Raw genomic sequence first — 13,478 nt, 5'->3', positions numbered from 1 at the left:
TTGGGGAGTGAGGATTGTTAACTTGTTGCTGAGTTTGTATTGACCCCTGCATCAGCAACTATTTCCTTAAATCCAGGATACAACTTATTAAGTATGACAGCTTTCCTTTACATGCCATTTTGTGTGTGTGTGTGTGTATATATATATATATATATTTGACTTGGGGAGAATTATTTTTTACAAAAATTCAAAATAGCTGTTTAATTTGTTTAAAATAGACCTACCTGTTACTTTTTGTGCTCTTAACCAATTAAAGAAGCCAGTGGCATTTTTAGTTTTATGTTCTCTGTTTTCCACTCCTATGTTCCTCTTGATTTGTGTGTGCCCTTTATTAACTGCCATTTTCTAAAATTTTTTCTATAAATGAAAGAAGATGTGAAAAAAAGAGAGAGAGAGAAAGCTGTTGGAGACCATTGTAAAGAGATCATCTTGTGTATTGTATGGATGCCTCATCTGTCAATCAAAAAGCCTATGGCCTATGGCTTCTGCAGGAAATAGAGGTGGGAAGACAACTGGAGGAGGAAGAATTCTGGGAAAGAAGGAGAGGAGGGGGAACTTGGAAGGAGGTGAGGAGATGGACACAGGGCACCTGAGCACAGCTAATCAGCCATGTGGCAAAATGTAGGTTAAAATAAATGGGTTATCTGTAGTTAGGATCTAGTTAGAGTAGAGGCCAAGGTATTTGGAAATATTATTTGAGTCTGAGTCATATTTCTGGGAGCATGGGGCTGGGAGGCAGAACCAGGCCTAACTTCTACAGACCGTGTATTACAAGGCTCACATCCCAGTCCCTTCGTTTAAGTTTCCCTTACTCTAGATAAGGGAGGGAATTAAATCTTCACTGGAATCTGTCTACACCTTTTCTGAACTCTTGGGTCCAAAAAGAGAGCAGGCTACCTGGAGATGAAGTTGGAGAAGGGCAGAGTCCTTGAAACTGAAGATCATGAATGGATGTGATGATGTACACCCATAATCCCAACTGAGACAAAGGATCTTAAATTTAAAGCCATCCTGAACAGTGTGACTGTTTGGTTCAGTGGGTAAGGTGCTGGCTATGCAGCCTGTTGACCTGAGCTTTATTCCCGGAAATCATGAGAAGGTGAACAGAGAAACATCTGCACAAAGTTGCCCTCTGCACTTCACATGTGTGCCATACGTACAATGCTACGCAGCATACATACACAAATAATAATAATAATCCAAAACAGAACTGGAGAGTTGGCTCAGCAATTAAGAGCATCGGCTGCTCTTCCAGAGCATTGTGGTTTGATTTCCATCATCACATGGTAGCTTGTAACTACCTGGAAGTCTAGTCCCGGGGAGTTCTGCAGTCACTGCACATACGTGGTGCACATACACGCATTCAAGCAACCCATACACATAATAAAACTTTTTTAAATTAAAAAATAAGTAATTGTAAAACAAACAAGGAAATTTTCATTAAGACCATAGTGCCTAACCCTAAATCCCTAAATCCATTAAGATTAAAAAAATAAAAATAAAAATGAAAAAGGAGAGCCAGAACTATACACACAACATAATTATCATTTCTGATAAACTCCAGAAAAGACCATGGAAAATATCTTAATTAGGGTTACTATCACTATAATGAAACACCATGACCAAAGAAATTTGGGGAAGAAAGGGTTTATTCAGCATACACTTTCACATTACTGATTGTCATTTGAGAAAGTCAGGACAGGAACACAATCAGGGCAGGGACATGGAAGCAGGAGCTGATACAAAGACCATGGAATATTGCTGCTTACTGGCTTGCTTCCTTTGGCAGCCTGTTTTTTTATAGAACCCAGAACCACCAGCCCAGGGCTGGTACCATTCACAGTGAGCTGGGCCCTCTCTTATTGATCACCAATTAATAAAATGCCCTACAAGTCTACCTACAGCCAGATCTTACAGAGGCATTTTCTCAATTGAGTCTCCCTCCTCTCTGATGACTGTAACTGTGTCATTGACATAAAACTAATCAGTACAACTAACCCCTTGTCAACTTGACACACAAACAGACCACTTTCCTTTTTTTAAGATTTATTTATTTATATATTTTATGTATATGGGTGTTTTTGTCTGCATGTACTCCTACACACTAGAAGAGTATATTGAATCCCAATGGGACTACTGTTACAGACACTGTTAGCCACCATGTGGGTGCTGGCACTTGAACTCAGGACCTCTGGATAAGCAGCCAGTGCTCTAAATTGCTGAGCTCAAGGCCCAACATATCACTTTTTAATTAGAACCTTTCTTTTCTCATTTATCCCCAAGATGTTATGTTAATATTTATATCACAATATAAAACATTAACAACTTAAAGGTCCCACAATCCTCACAAATTCAAATACATTAAAAGTTCTCTCTCTTTAAAATAATCAATCTCTTTTTAAAATTTAAGTCTTTTAAAATTCTGTCTCTCAACTTGTGGACTTCTGTAAAATCAAAAATAAATTATATTTCAAGAGAGAAGAAATAGGTCAAAATCGCTATCAAAGCAAAGCAAAACCAAACTCCAAAAGTGTAAATAGTGCATCTTTCAACATCAGAGATGCACTCAAGATCTTCTGGGCTCCTCTAAGGGGCTTGAGTTAACTTCTGCAGTTCAGCCCTCTGTAGCACAAACAGCTCGTCTTTTAGGATCTGGCTGGCTCCACTCCACTGCTGCTGCTGTTCTTGATGGTCATCCCATGGTACTTGCATCTCCAAAATGCTGGGGTCTTCTGCTGCGACTGGGCTGCACTTATACCAGTACTCTCCTGGGCTCTCTTCATGGGGACAAGCCTCAACTGCTCTGCATGACCCTTTCAATCCTGGGCCTTCAGCTGCCACTGAGGCTGTATTGTCAGTGCCAAGACTCAGCTGCTCTTCCATGAACCAGTGTCACCTGGGTGACTCATCCACATGACCAAATTTGGCTGCCGGTGGAGAAATACAACTTTGGCCATCTCTGGAACACAGCTTCTGTGTGCTCTCAGAAAACACTTCCCAGAAGATTTCACCTCAATAATGCTGGACTTTTCTTAGTCACTGCTAATTTCTCAGCTCCAGCTCACCAGCACTGAGTATCTAAGCAAAGCAAAGGTTTCATTTTTAGTGGTTCTGGAATCTTGTTTATCGATGCCTATTCTTCAGCCCCAGCTAATGAGAACCACGGAATCGTAATTCAATATAACAAATGGCCCTGAAGGAGTCCTTAAGCTTCCTTCTGAAGCTTCACAAGTCAGGCCTCCATCTTTGTGTTGCCCTCAACGTCCCTATCTTCCAAGTTCCTAGGAACAGCTCACCAAGAATTGACCGCTCTATGGGTTTTCTTGCACAAAGTCCCAAAGTCCTTCCAAAACAATATGCTCAGGTCTGTCACAGTAATGTCACAGTAAATCTTGGTGCCAATTCATTTTCATGTCGGTTACTATTACTACAGTGAAACTCCATGACCAAAGCAACTTGGGGAGGAAAGGGTTTATTTGCCTTACATTTCCACATCACAGTTTATCATCAAAGGAAGTCAGGATAGGAACTCAAGCAAGGCAGGAACCTGGAACCAGGAGCTGATGCAGCGATCATGGAGGGGTGTTGCTCACTGGCTTGCTCCTCATGGCTTGCTCAGCCTACTTTCTTATAGAACCCAGGACCACCAGCGCAGGGATGGCACCACCCACAACAGGCTGGTTCCTCCCCAAATAAATACCAATTAATAAAAATTTCCTACAGGCTTGCCTACAGACAGATCTTTTGGATGTATTTTGTCAGTTAAGGCTCCCTTCTCTCTGATGATTCTAGCTTGTGTCTAGTTGACATAAAAGTAACCAGGACAGAAAAGACGAGAGGGAAAGAACAGACCCCTAAGGCCTGTGCTAAGTCGTCAACTCAAGGAATAAGACAAGGTCTGGAGAAAGTAGTGAGGACAGTCATTGCTTAGCTCTGTTCTGAGCAAGAGGATAAGTAAAGAAGATGTAGAACACATACATCAACCAGGCCTGGGAGCTCGTGCCTGTGATCTCAGTCCTTGGGAGACAAATGCAGAATTGTCATGTACTTGAAGCCAGTCTGGGCTGCACAGTATTCATAGTTATCACAGCAATAGAAAGTAAGTAAAACAGGTACCAAGGCACTTTCAGCTTTGAAGAAATGCCTGCCTCCATCTTGGAGGAGTGAGATGCCAGAACAAAGGAAACCTTATAGCTTAAAAGTGCTGAGTGTGTCAAGAGCTGAAAAGTTCCCCAAAAGCTAGAGTGCCCATCACCATCCTGGCTTTGCCGACTTCCTCTTTTGCTTTGTTCATTTCCTTTGCCAACATCATCACCAGTATCGTCACCACTAAGCCACACCCCCAGCATAACAATTTCTACAGTGAGTTATTTCTTCTACTCACTGGGGACCAAAAGGGAAGTGTGGTCTGAGAGACAGGGTTTGATATACATATTGTGCAACTTGCCTGCTCTATACGACAAGGGGAGGAAGTTTGGAGCCCAAGCCACAGGCCAGGATGAGGTTTGATAGAACAATGAGTACCAGAGGCATTGCCCAGTGGTTCCAAAATCTCCCTCTAGAAGCAAAAGAATCATTAACCAGATCATTGCCTCCTCCCAGACAAACCTCCTCCCATCTCTTCATCTCTTACTCGCAATTAAATGGCCATTCGTCTTCATGCATGTGCCTTCCTCCAAATCCTCCCAGACAACCACTCCTCTCATGCATCAGACTCGGGGGGGTTTAGGAGTGTTATAACTAGCAGATGGTGAAGAAGATTCTGTAACTAGACTGAGATCAAGGCTCCTGACAAATCATCCAGGGAGAAGAGACTTGGAGCTGACACTCAGGCCCCTAGTTACCCTTCTCTGCCCCCTGGTTTTCACCATCCCTGGTTCAACTCACAACAGCAGACCAAAGGAGTCTCCAATAATCTCTGTCAGGACAGCCCATAAAATCATCAGACCTTCCAGCCCTGCACACAGGCTCTGAGGAAGGTGTTAGTCCCTCCAGGCATAGTTTGAAATGTGGACCCAGTGAAGGCAGAACAGACAAATGAACCAGATGGCCCAGACAGGACCTCTGGATTGTCTACAGAACTAGATAATAAATCTTATAAGACCTTAGTGCTGAGAACTGACCATTGCTCACCAAACTCAAAAGAAACTGAGACCCTGAACCATCTTCAGATTTCAAATCAAACATATAGCTGGTCAAAGGTAGGATTCTTCTGTTTGCCTTCCTGAAATCGAGATGCTGTGAGCCAAAATAGGCAAAAGAAGGCTGCCTAGTAAGTAAACCTTGTTTCATAGTAGAGCCTTGTCTATTCCTCCTGCCAATTCTGTCTGTCTATTTCCCTTCAGTACTGCAGAATAAGCTCAGTAACCAAAACGTACTAGGTACAAACTCATCTGAATGAACACATTGCCAAATTCCTACTCACCCGTGCTAGCTCCTACTGCCTGCATCCATCTGCCAGGCACTGTGAAGACCTGGCTCTAATGGAGTCCACAGACTCTCTGAGGGCTCAACAAAGGAGTTAGGTTTCCACTGAGGAGTCTACTATATCGTAGATGTGCCCAAGAGACTGTATGCAGCATTCATATGACCTGGTTGCTCATTCCATCCAAGCAAGAAGAGCTCCCCTGGGTAAGTTCCCTGGGCTCTCTGAGTTAGCAGTCTAGTGATGCTTGATATTGCCAAGAGACTTGGTCTCCCCAGATCTTATAGAAACAAGAATTTTCCAAAACAATTTTTTTGGGCAAAGACTATCTCTTCACTTTTTAAGATGGACTGTGCTCATGAACAGGCAGATGCCTTGTTCACCACCTTTGCACTGTGCAACTTAATTCAGGCTCATTTTGCTGATCACCTAGCACTGATATGGTTTCAACATGAGACTGGCTATGGTATTATAAGTACCCTGGCAGGGCAGGAAGGCAGGAGTGGGTGGGGGAGTGGGGGAGCATCCTCATAGAGGCAGGGGAGGGGGAGAGGATAGGGGGTTTCCAGAGGGGAGACCTGGAAAAGGGATAACATTTGAAATGTAAATAAAGAAAATATCCAATAAAAGAAAAAATAAGCACCCTGGCATTATCGGACTGCATAGGCTCGCTTCCAGGGTTCCCCGACCCTATGATAAGTCTACACTGATACCTGCATACAGTGTGTGCCCTGACCCACACAAGGAAGCACACGTCTCTCCAGAAGCCCCTGCTAACACAGTTGATGGAGGGCACAGAAGCACCATCCAGTTACCAAACTCCAACTGCAAAGCTCCCTCAGCTTAAGCACAAGGAGGCGAGAGAGGTGACACACTTCTGGGTGTGCATCTACGTGCCTACCTTTGTTCCTCACATCCTGACTTAAAATGTACAGCTAACTCAGGAAAACCCAATATTTTTAATATTGACACCATCTGCACAATTGTCCAGGGGGAAATAATGCCCGTTTCCACCATGATGACACACTTGCGAATGTGTCACCGTCTGCCACCCCTTGCAACTTCCAGGGATTAGAAATTATTTCAGGGTAGCAATAGCCTCTTCCCCTAAGAATTCCCATCAAGCTTCTCCCCCATCCCCCACCCTTCAGTTTTGTTGTGAAATCAGTTAACCCAAGGGAAAATTTCACAGCTCTTCACTTCTGCTTTTTAGGACTATAAAACAAGGGAGGGAAAACAAGTGGACAACAAACCCTTCGGTGGTTCGAGGCATAATAGGCTCATCTGGGATCCTCTTCGGCCAAGCTTCCTTGTGCAAGTAAGACTTTCTCTCTCTCTCTCTCTCTCTCTCTCTCTCTCTCTCTCTCTCTCTCTCTCTCTCCCCCACTGATGGGCTTTGGGCTTTTTATTTATAAAAAGTAGCTGTAACTCCATGGTTTATGAAGTACTCTGGAAATGAATGCTGTTTCTATAGCCGCTGACATCTAAAAGGCAGCTCCTGTCTCCTAGGAAAGCTTCTCTATTAGGGTTTGGCTCAGCTGTTGCTTCCTTCCAGAGCATCTTCCTAATGCTGTTCCCTATGTTGTAGTGACTCCCCCACACACCCTAAAATTATTTTCATTGCTACTTCATAACTATAATTTTGCTACTGTTATGAAGTGTAAATATCTGTGTTATCCAATGGTCTTAGGTGACCCCTGTGAAAGGGCCCCTTGACTCCAAAAGGGCCACTGTTCTAGACCTATACAATGGCTCCTCCATTCCTTCATTCCTCAGAGACCAGTTTAGCATGCCTGCCCTGAACTAGAGCTAAGAGAAGGACGCCCCTTGGGGAGCTAACACTGAATGCTCACCCACTTTCTTTCTTCACACAGGTGTCTGAAGCAGCTATGGCAACTGTTCCTGAACTCAACTGTGAAATGACACCTTTTGACAGGTCAGTGGGTACTGAAGAGTGGTCACGTGTCCAGCACTCTGCTTTCAGGAATGGAGGGCTATCTACTTTCAGAGGCCAGAGAGTCCCCAACTCATCTACTTCAGCGGCTATCAGAGTTCAAGCAACCTGGCGACTTAGGTGCTGTCACTACAGGGACTCCTACAGATGCAATGGAAAGAAAAACTTCCACATAGACAGGATAGGAGAACTCCTTTGCAAAGTCTGGCTTGGAAGCAAAGGCATAGAGCTCAGACTTCAGCTAACTCTGCTAGTCTAGAATTTAGGTGTCAGAAGTCAACAGAGAGCACCCAGAGCACCCACTTACCTGGCCCAGAATCTGCTTCTAGACTGTTGCTTACGTAGCGCTGTAGAACTTCCCAGAAGTCTTTGGGAAGCTTTAAGGGTCATGGTAGGCGTGGTCTTATGAACAATGGAAGTCGGAGCTATCTCTTGACCACGTCTGTTTTCATTACAGTGATGAGAATGACCTGTTCTTTGAAGTTGACGGACCGCAAAAGATGACGGTGAGATTCTGAGCTTGGCTCCCAACCTGTGGAGGGAGGGACTGTGGCGTGGGAAAAAAACCCAAACGGGAAGGGATATGGGACTGCCTTGCTCCCAGGCTATTTTGTGATGGGATTATTTTGCCTCTTTCAGTGACACAGACAAGGCAAACCCACACACTGACCTGGCTCCCACACAGCTTCCGTTTACCATAGCCACACACCAAGGCTTGCTGATGGCAATCATGGTGTTTTATGCTAAGAAGACAGTAAGGTCTTCAACATACATTTAGTCCCCCCCTTGAGATAGATGGAGCTTAATCTGACCACTTAAATCAAACTCTGGATCCAGAGGGCATGGCCTTCAGAATTAGCATCTCTCCCTTCTCTGCCAAAGAACAGTTTCGTATGTTCCTGGGGAGATTAAGATAATAAGAAATAAGTGATATAAACAAAAAGTTAGTTAGGATTTTTTAAAATAACCTGTGGCCTTAGACAAGACCTTTAATCGCTGTGTGATCTTAGACAAGTCCCCACTGTGTCCTTTGGGAAACACAGGCCAGAAGATCTCTGAAATGTTGGCGTTCTGTCACAACCTTCCATTCTGAAGTGTTTTCAGTGCTGGCCAAGTCCATCCTAGCACAAGAGCATTTTCCAGACTTGCTCTCACGAAGAGCCATGTTGCATCCCAGCTGTCCCTTCCTATGATGACTGAGAACGCTCTAATGCCACACGGCATCAGTCCAGCCACGTCATTGCCCTGCTCAGGAGGCAGCTGTTTCTCTCAGACCTCTTCCCAATCCCTCAACAGTCTCCCCCAGCTACAAAATCTAGTCCTCGGCTTACATGAATGTATTTTAAGACCACTCTAACTAGTTAGTTCAGCCTTGGGTGTCGCTCCTCACCTTCCCAGCCAGGCTCTGTCCCCCACTGCCTGCTCCAGAACCTGGCTTTCCCTGGGAGCCTCTACTCTGGACAGAAACTTCTCTCCCAATCAACCTTTCCTTTACACTATTGAAATGATCTATCGCTGTCCTTCAAGCTTTGAAACTATTATCATGCCTCAAGGCAACTTTGGTTAGGCCTTAATGTAGTGTTTCTCCAAAGAACAGAAAAGTGGTGACATATTTTACAAACAAAAGCTGTGCTTATAGTGTCTGCTAAATATTCCTATGAGGAAAAGAATGTATGAGAAGCCACTGAGAGCCTGTTGGGTGATCTCCGTTGAATAGACATGAACATACTGTCATGAGAAATTAAATAACATGATGTTTGAGCAGCAAGGATACCAAAAGATGAAAGGTTTAAGTAGGTCTAATTATACAGTGAGGCAAGGTCTGTACAAGAAAGATAAAGTAGAAATGAGGTTTACTATAGAGAATGTCAGGAAGCCTGTGTCTGGTTGCCATGTACCCCTGGGTAGGCCAATTAAATTCTCTGGGCTCCACAGAGACAGGGATTGTAGTTAAGAACTTATCTCCCGGGCCCTTGGTGTTCTCTGGGGTTAATGTAGGAGTCCTCGGGTCTGATGACTTGATGTGCTCACTGCCTGGTTTCTTCACAGGGCTGCTTCCAAACCCTTGACCTGAGCTGTCCAGATGAGAGCATCCAGCTTCAAATCTCGCAACAGCACATCAACAAGAGCTTCAGGCAGGTAGTGTCACTCATTGTGACTGTGGAGAAGCTGTGGCAGCTACCTGTGTCTTTCCCGTGGACCTTCCAGGATGAGGACATGAGCACCTTCTTTTCCTTCATCTTTGAAGAAGGTACTTAATGAGGACTGAGAGCAGACAGCAGACCCTCGCTCTGGTCCTTCTCAGTCCACCTCTCAGAACTCAACGCCCCTCAAGTGCAAGACCCTTAGTGCTAGACATTCCAACCATTAGAAGAAAATGAGGAAACCTCCAAACAAATCAGTTCTATCTTGAGCTGATTAACTCATAAAAAGGCTTTAATGATGCTTACACTTGCAACTCAACCATTGATTTGCAAACTACTTTGGCTTATACTAGAGCTTGCGAATCTCACAATCTCCCAGTTGAGCTGGCCTTATTACTGGCATCGTTTCATGCAAGGACCACTACTGCTAGTCCCTAGTGAATGGTTATAACACTGCAGCTTATCTCACGATGCCAAATCCAATGTTCTTGCCCAGCCCACTCCCAGTGTTTTTAAACCCCCATTAAAATTAGAATAGAATCTTGACTGCACGTGCTTAGGTGTTGCTCAATAAGCCAAATTCTGCTGCTTCGCTTCACAGTGCTTGCATTTCTAATTATCTGCCTAAACAACATCTGCCCTTGGACTTTCAGAGCCCATCCTCTGTGACTCATGGGATGATGATGATGATGACCTGCTGGTGTGCGATGTTCCCATTAGACAGCTGCACTGCAGGCTCCGAGATGAACAACAAAAAAGCCTCGTGCTGTCAGACCCGTGTGAGCTGAAAGCTCTCCACCTCAATGGACAGAATATAAACCAACAAGGTCAGTAGGAGCATCTTGGTTTCCCTTTCTAGCCTCCTGGCAGCCTACTGGGTCCCTGTGTTTTAAAATGGAACACTATGGTCAATATACAAAAAAAAAAAAAAAAAAAAAAAAGAAAAGAAAGAAAGGAAAAAGAAGGGGAAAGGGAAAGGAAAGAAGGAAGGAAGGAGACAGAGACAGAACGAAAAAGGACCATTTTTCCAGCCCAGTCATATAGGGATAACACATTAGTGTGAAGTCATTTGATGGACATGCAATAACTGCCTGTGGGTTCTTTTTCCCTCATTTGAGGCTGAAATGTAGATGGTAGAGAATTGATATGTCTATTTCTGTTCCCAGTCCTATCCCTCGTGCTGATATCCTTCCCACCAATACCACACAGTTCCTTGTAGGGAGGTTTGCTGACTATCAGGAGCGTACATCTCTCTTCCATAATAACAAGCATTCCAAGTGCGGTCAGGGCCTCTTTAGATGATGGTGTGGACATGGCACCACGCCACCATAACTGAGGGGACAACAGCTAACAGCAGCAGTGTGTGCATCTCCTTTTAGTTTCTGATCTTAGAAGCTTTGAAGGGAGCTGTCTGCTCTGGTCCAGGAGAACAGAATCTTATTGCTTTATACCTTTTAAAAAGAATAATTCTTATTTCTTGATAAAGTCATAAAAGCAGCCAGGGGCCTCCAATTGAGGTACTGTGGCTAAGATCAAAGTGGGGGGTCTCTTTTTGGAGTCACTCTCCCCAACTAATAGAGTTCTACCTGCCTACTGCTCTATTTTCTTCAAAACGTGCTGGCCCCTGGGTCCTTTTAGGAGCACAGCTTTGTTTTCATAGCGACCAAACTGTACTTCTCACGTAGACGGACACACAGCCTGCCAGCCACATAACAGCTTTAGCCCTTAGAGCTTAACAACTAGACACCTTTCGTTCTTCATTGCTGCTCCTAAGAGGTCCTGAGGGAACCCTGGATCGGCCTACTGACCTTGCTACTGTCTATGACTATGACTGTCTAGCGCTGCTAGTTCATATCTTGTGTCTGAGGAAGCTCATTCTGGGTTCACACGGGGGACTGCATAGGCTTTGCCTGTCACGTCTAATGCTTGAGCCCACCCTGCATTGCTGTTCCCTTGACCCAGACTCCTCTCTTTTCTCCAGTGGTATTCTCCATGAGCTTTGTACAAGGAGAACCAAGCAACGACAAAATACCTGTGGCCTTGGGCCTCAAAGGAAAGAATCTATACCTGTCCTGTGTAATGAAAGACGGCACACCCACCCTGCAGCTGGAGGTGAGTCCATCAGTAGAGAAAAGCCTCCCCCACTGCTCAGCGAAGACTCTTTGCCTTTACTTACTTCCCAGACATCCACCTGCCTGACCCGCCAGAAAACATTAGAGGTCTTCTTGACAATTTACATAAATATAGAATAAAATTAGCATAACTTTTAAGTGCACATAAACCTCACTGCCACCATGAGAAATCATTCCTTTTTGATGCTGTTGTCATGTCAGGCCACCGTTATCACCCCCAACAGAAGTCGTAGCATCAAGGATGAAAGAGTTGTATATGGTGACAGTTTTTCCTCCTTTGACAGAGAACAGTTTGGAGAATGCAGTGAAAGGGTTCAACCATCAATCCTCAGACCTGTACTGGCACTTGTGGCATTCCTAACAAAAGCTTCATTTTCAAGCTGATGCCACTCTATCCAGGGATTTAGGGGGAACTGTGACAAAAATGCCTGGAAACTGGGTGCCCTTGGGAGCTTTAATACAATTCTCACCCATATGGTCCTCCCGTGGGATTCAGAAAAAAGATAGCAAAGGTTCCTTCAGTGATTATAGAAAGATGGTGTTCAGCAGTAAAGAATGTGGCCTCAAGTTCCACAACCTCTTTTTCATTCTCTTCTCCAGCAGCCCTGAGAACATGTCTACCGTGGTAGCTTTATCCTTTCTGTCATACATGCAACATGCACACGGACACAGACGTTAACACAATTCTTTTTTCTACTTTTCTGCAGAGTGTGGATCCCAAGCAATACCCAAAGAAGAAGATGGAAAAGCGGTTTGTCTTCAACAAGATAGAAGTCAAGAGCAAAGTGGAGTTTGAGTCTGCAGAGTTCCCCAACTGGTACATCAGCACCTCGCAAGCAGAGCACAAGCCTGTCTTCCTGGGAAACAACAGTGGTCAGGATATAATTGACTTCACCATGGAATCCGTGTCTTCCTAAAGTATGGGCTGGACTGTTTCTAATGCCTTCCCCGGGGCATGTTAAGGAGCTCCCTTGTCGTGAATGAGCAGACAGCTCAGTCTCCAGGGGAATCCTTAGTGATCAGCCAAGCCAGGTCACTCGGGGTCACAAAAAAACATGGCACGATCTGTTCAAAGAGAGCCTGTGTTTTCCTCCTTGCCTCTGATGGGCAACCACTTACCTATTTATTTATGTATTTATTGATTGGTTGATCTATTTAAGTTGATTCAAGGGGACATTAGGCAGCACTCTCTAGAACAGAGCCTAGCTGTCAACCTGTGGGGGATGAATTGAATCTGGACCAGTACATAGCCTGCACTGAGGTCTTTCATTGAAGCTGAGAATAAACAGGTTCCCATGATATGGATGAGAATTTTTATGAATGAAGAACTAGCACATTGCTTTGATGAGTATGAAATAAATTTCACTGAAACAAAAAAAAAAGTTCTGCCTGGCTATTGACTTCTCTCAGAGTTTGCATAGGAAGGAAAAGAGAAATTGGGTCATGAGGATCCTCACTGGAGGTCAGGAAGCCTGATCCTCACTGCTGAGGGCAACAAAGTATCCTAGACATGTCCTTGTGTCTAGGACCTAAACCTTCTCGCTAGCCCTCTCAACATCTTTCCTTCTGTCTGTCTGTCTGTCTGTCTGTCTGTCTGTCTGTCTGTCTTTCTCAAGGATACTTAAGGCCTGGGGAGATGGCATAACCAGTAAAGTGCTTTATCATATGAGCAAGAGGACCTGAATGAGATCCCCAACATCCCTATAAAAACCCTGGCATAGTAGCACACGCCTGTAATCCCAACACTGGAGATTTGGCAACAGGAAGATCTCTCGGCTTGACAGCAGCCATCTACTGGGTATCCACATCTAGCAAGGGACACT

At 44.5% G+C, this 13,478-nt stretch overlaps 1 protein-coding gene across 1 annotated transcript; it reads left to right on the top strand.

Moving 5' to 3' along the window:
• Positions 1 to 6,677: 6,677 nt before the first annotated feature.
• On the top strand, positions 6,678 to 13,030 carry Il1b (interleukin 1 beta). The gene is made up of 7 exons (XM_021156585.1): positions 6,678 to 6,743; positions 7,300 to 7,361; positions 7,837 to 7,885; positions 9,429 to 9,630; positions 10,177 to 10,350; positions 11,505 to 11,635; positions 12,363 to 13,030. Exons 2-7 carry the CDS (start codon positions 7,315 to 7,317, stop codon positions 12,570 to 12,572), a joined length of 813 nt encoding a protein of 270 aa, XP_021012244.1. The 5' UTR covers positions 6,678 to 6,743; positions 7,300 to 7,314; the 3' UTR covers positions 12,573 to 13,030.
• Positions 13,031 to 13,478: the final 448 nt, after the last annotated feature.

Source organism: Mus caroli, chromosome 2 (assembly GCF_900094665.2).
Source record: "Mus caroli chromosome 2, CAROLI_EIJ_v1.1, whole genome shotgun sequence".
In the NCBI taxonomy this organism is placed as follows: domain Eukaryota; kingdom Metazoa; phylum Chordata; class Mammalia; order Rodentia; family Muridae; genus Mus; species Mus caroli.
The sequence above is the reverse complement of the archived record's forward strand: the minus strand, read 5'-3'. Positions and strand labels throughout refer to the sequence as shown.

Excerpts from the sequence above, each read along its gene's own strand:
- Il1b (XM_021156585.1), top strand. The coding sequence starts at position 7,315 with ATGGCAACTGTTCCTGAACTCAACTGTGAAATGACACCTTTTGACAG. Across the intron at positions 7,362-7,836 it reads GAAATGACACCTTTTGACAG|TGATGAGAATGACCTGTTCT; the intron begins GTCAGTGGGTAC and ends TTTTCATTACAG. Across the intron at positions 9,631-10,176 it reads TTCCTTCATCTTTGAAGAAG|AGCCCATCCTCTGTGACTCA; the intron begins GTACTTAATGAG and ends TTGGACTTTCAG.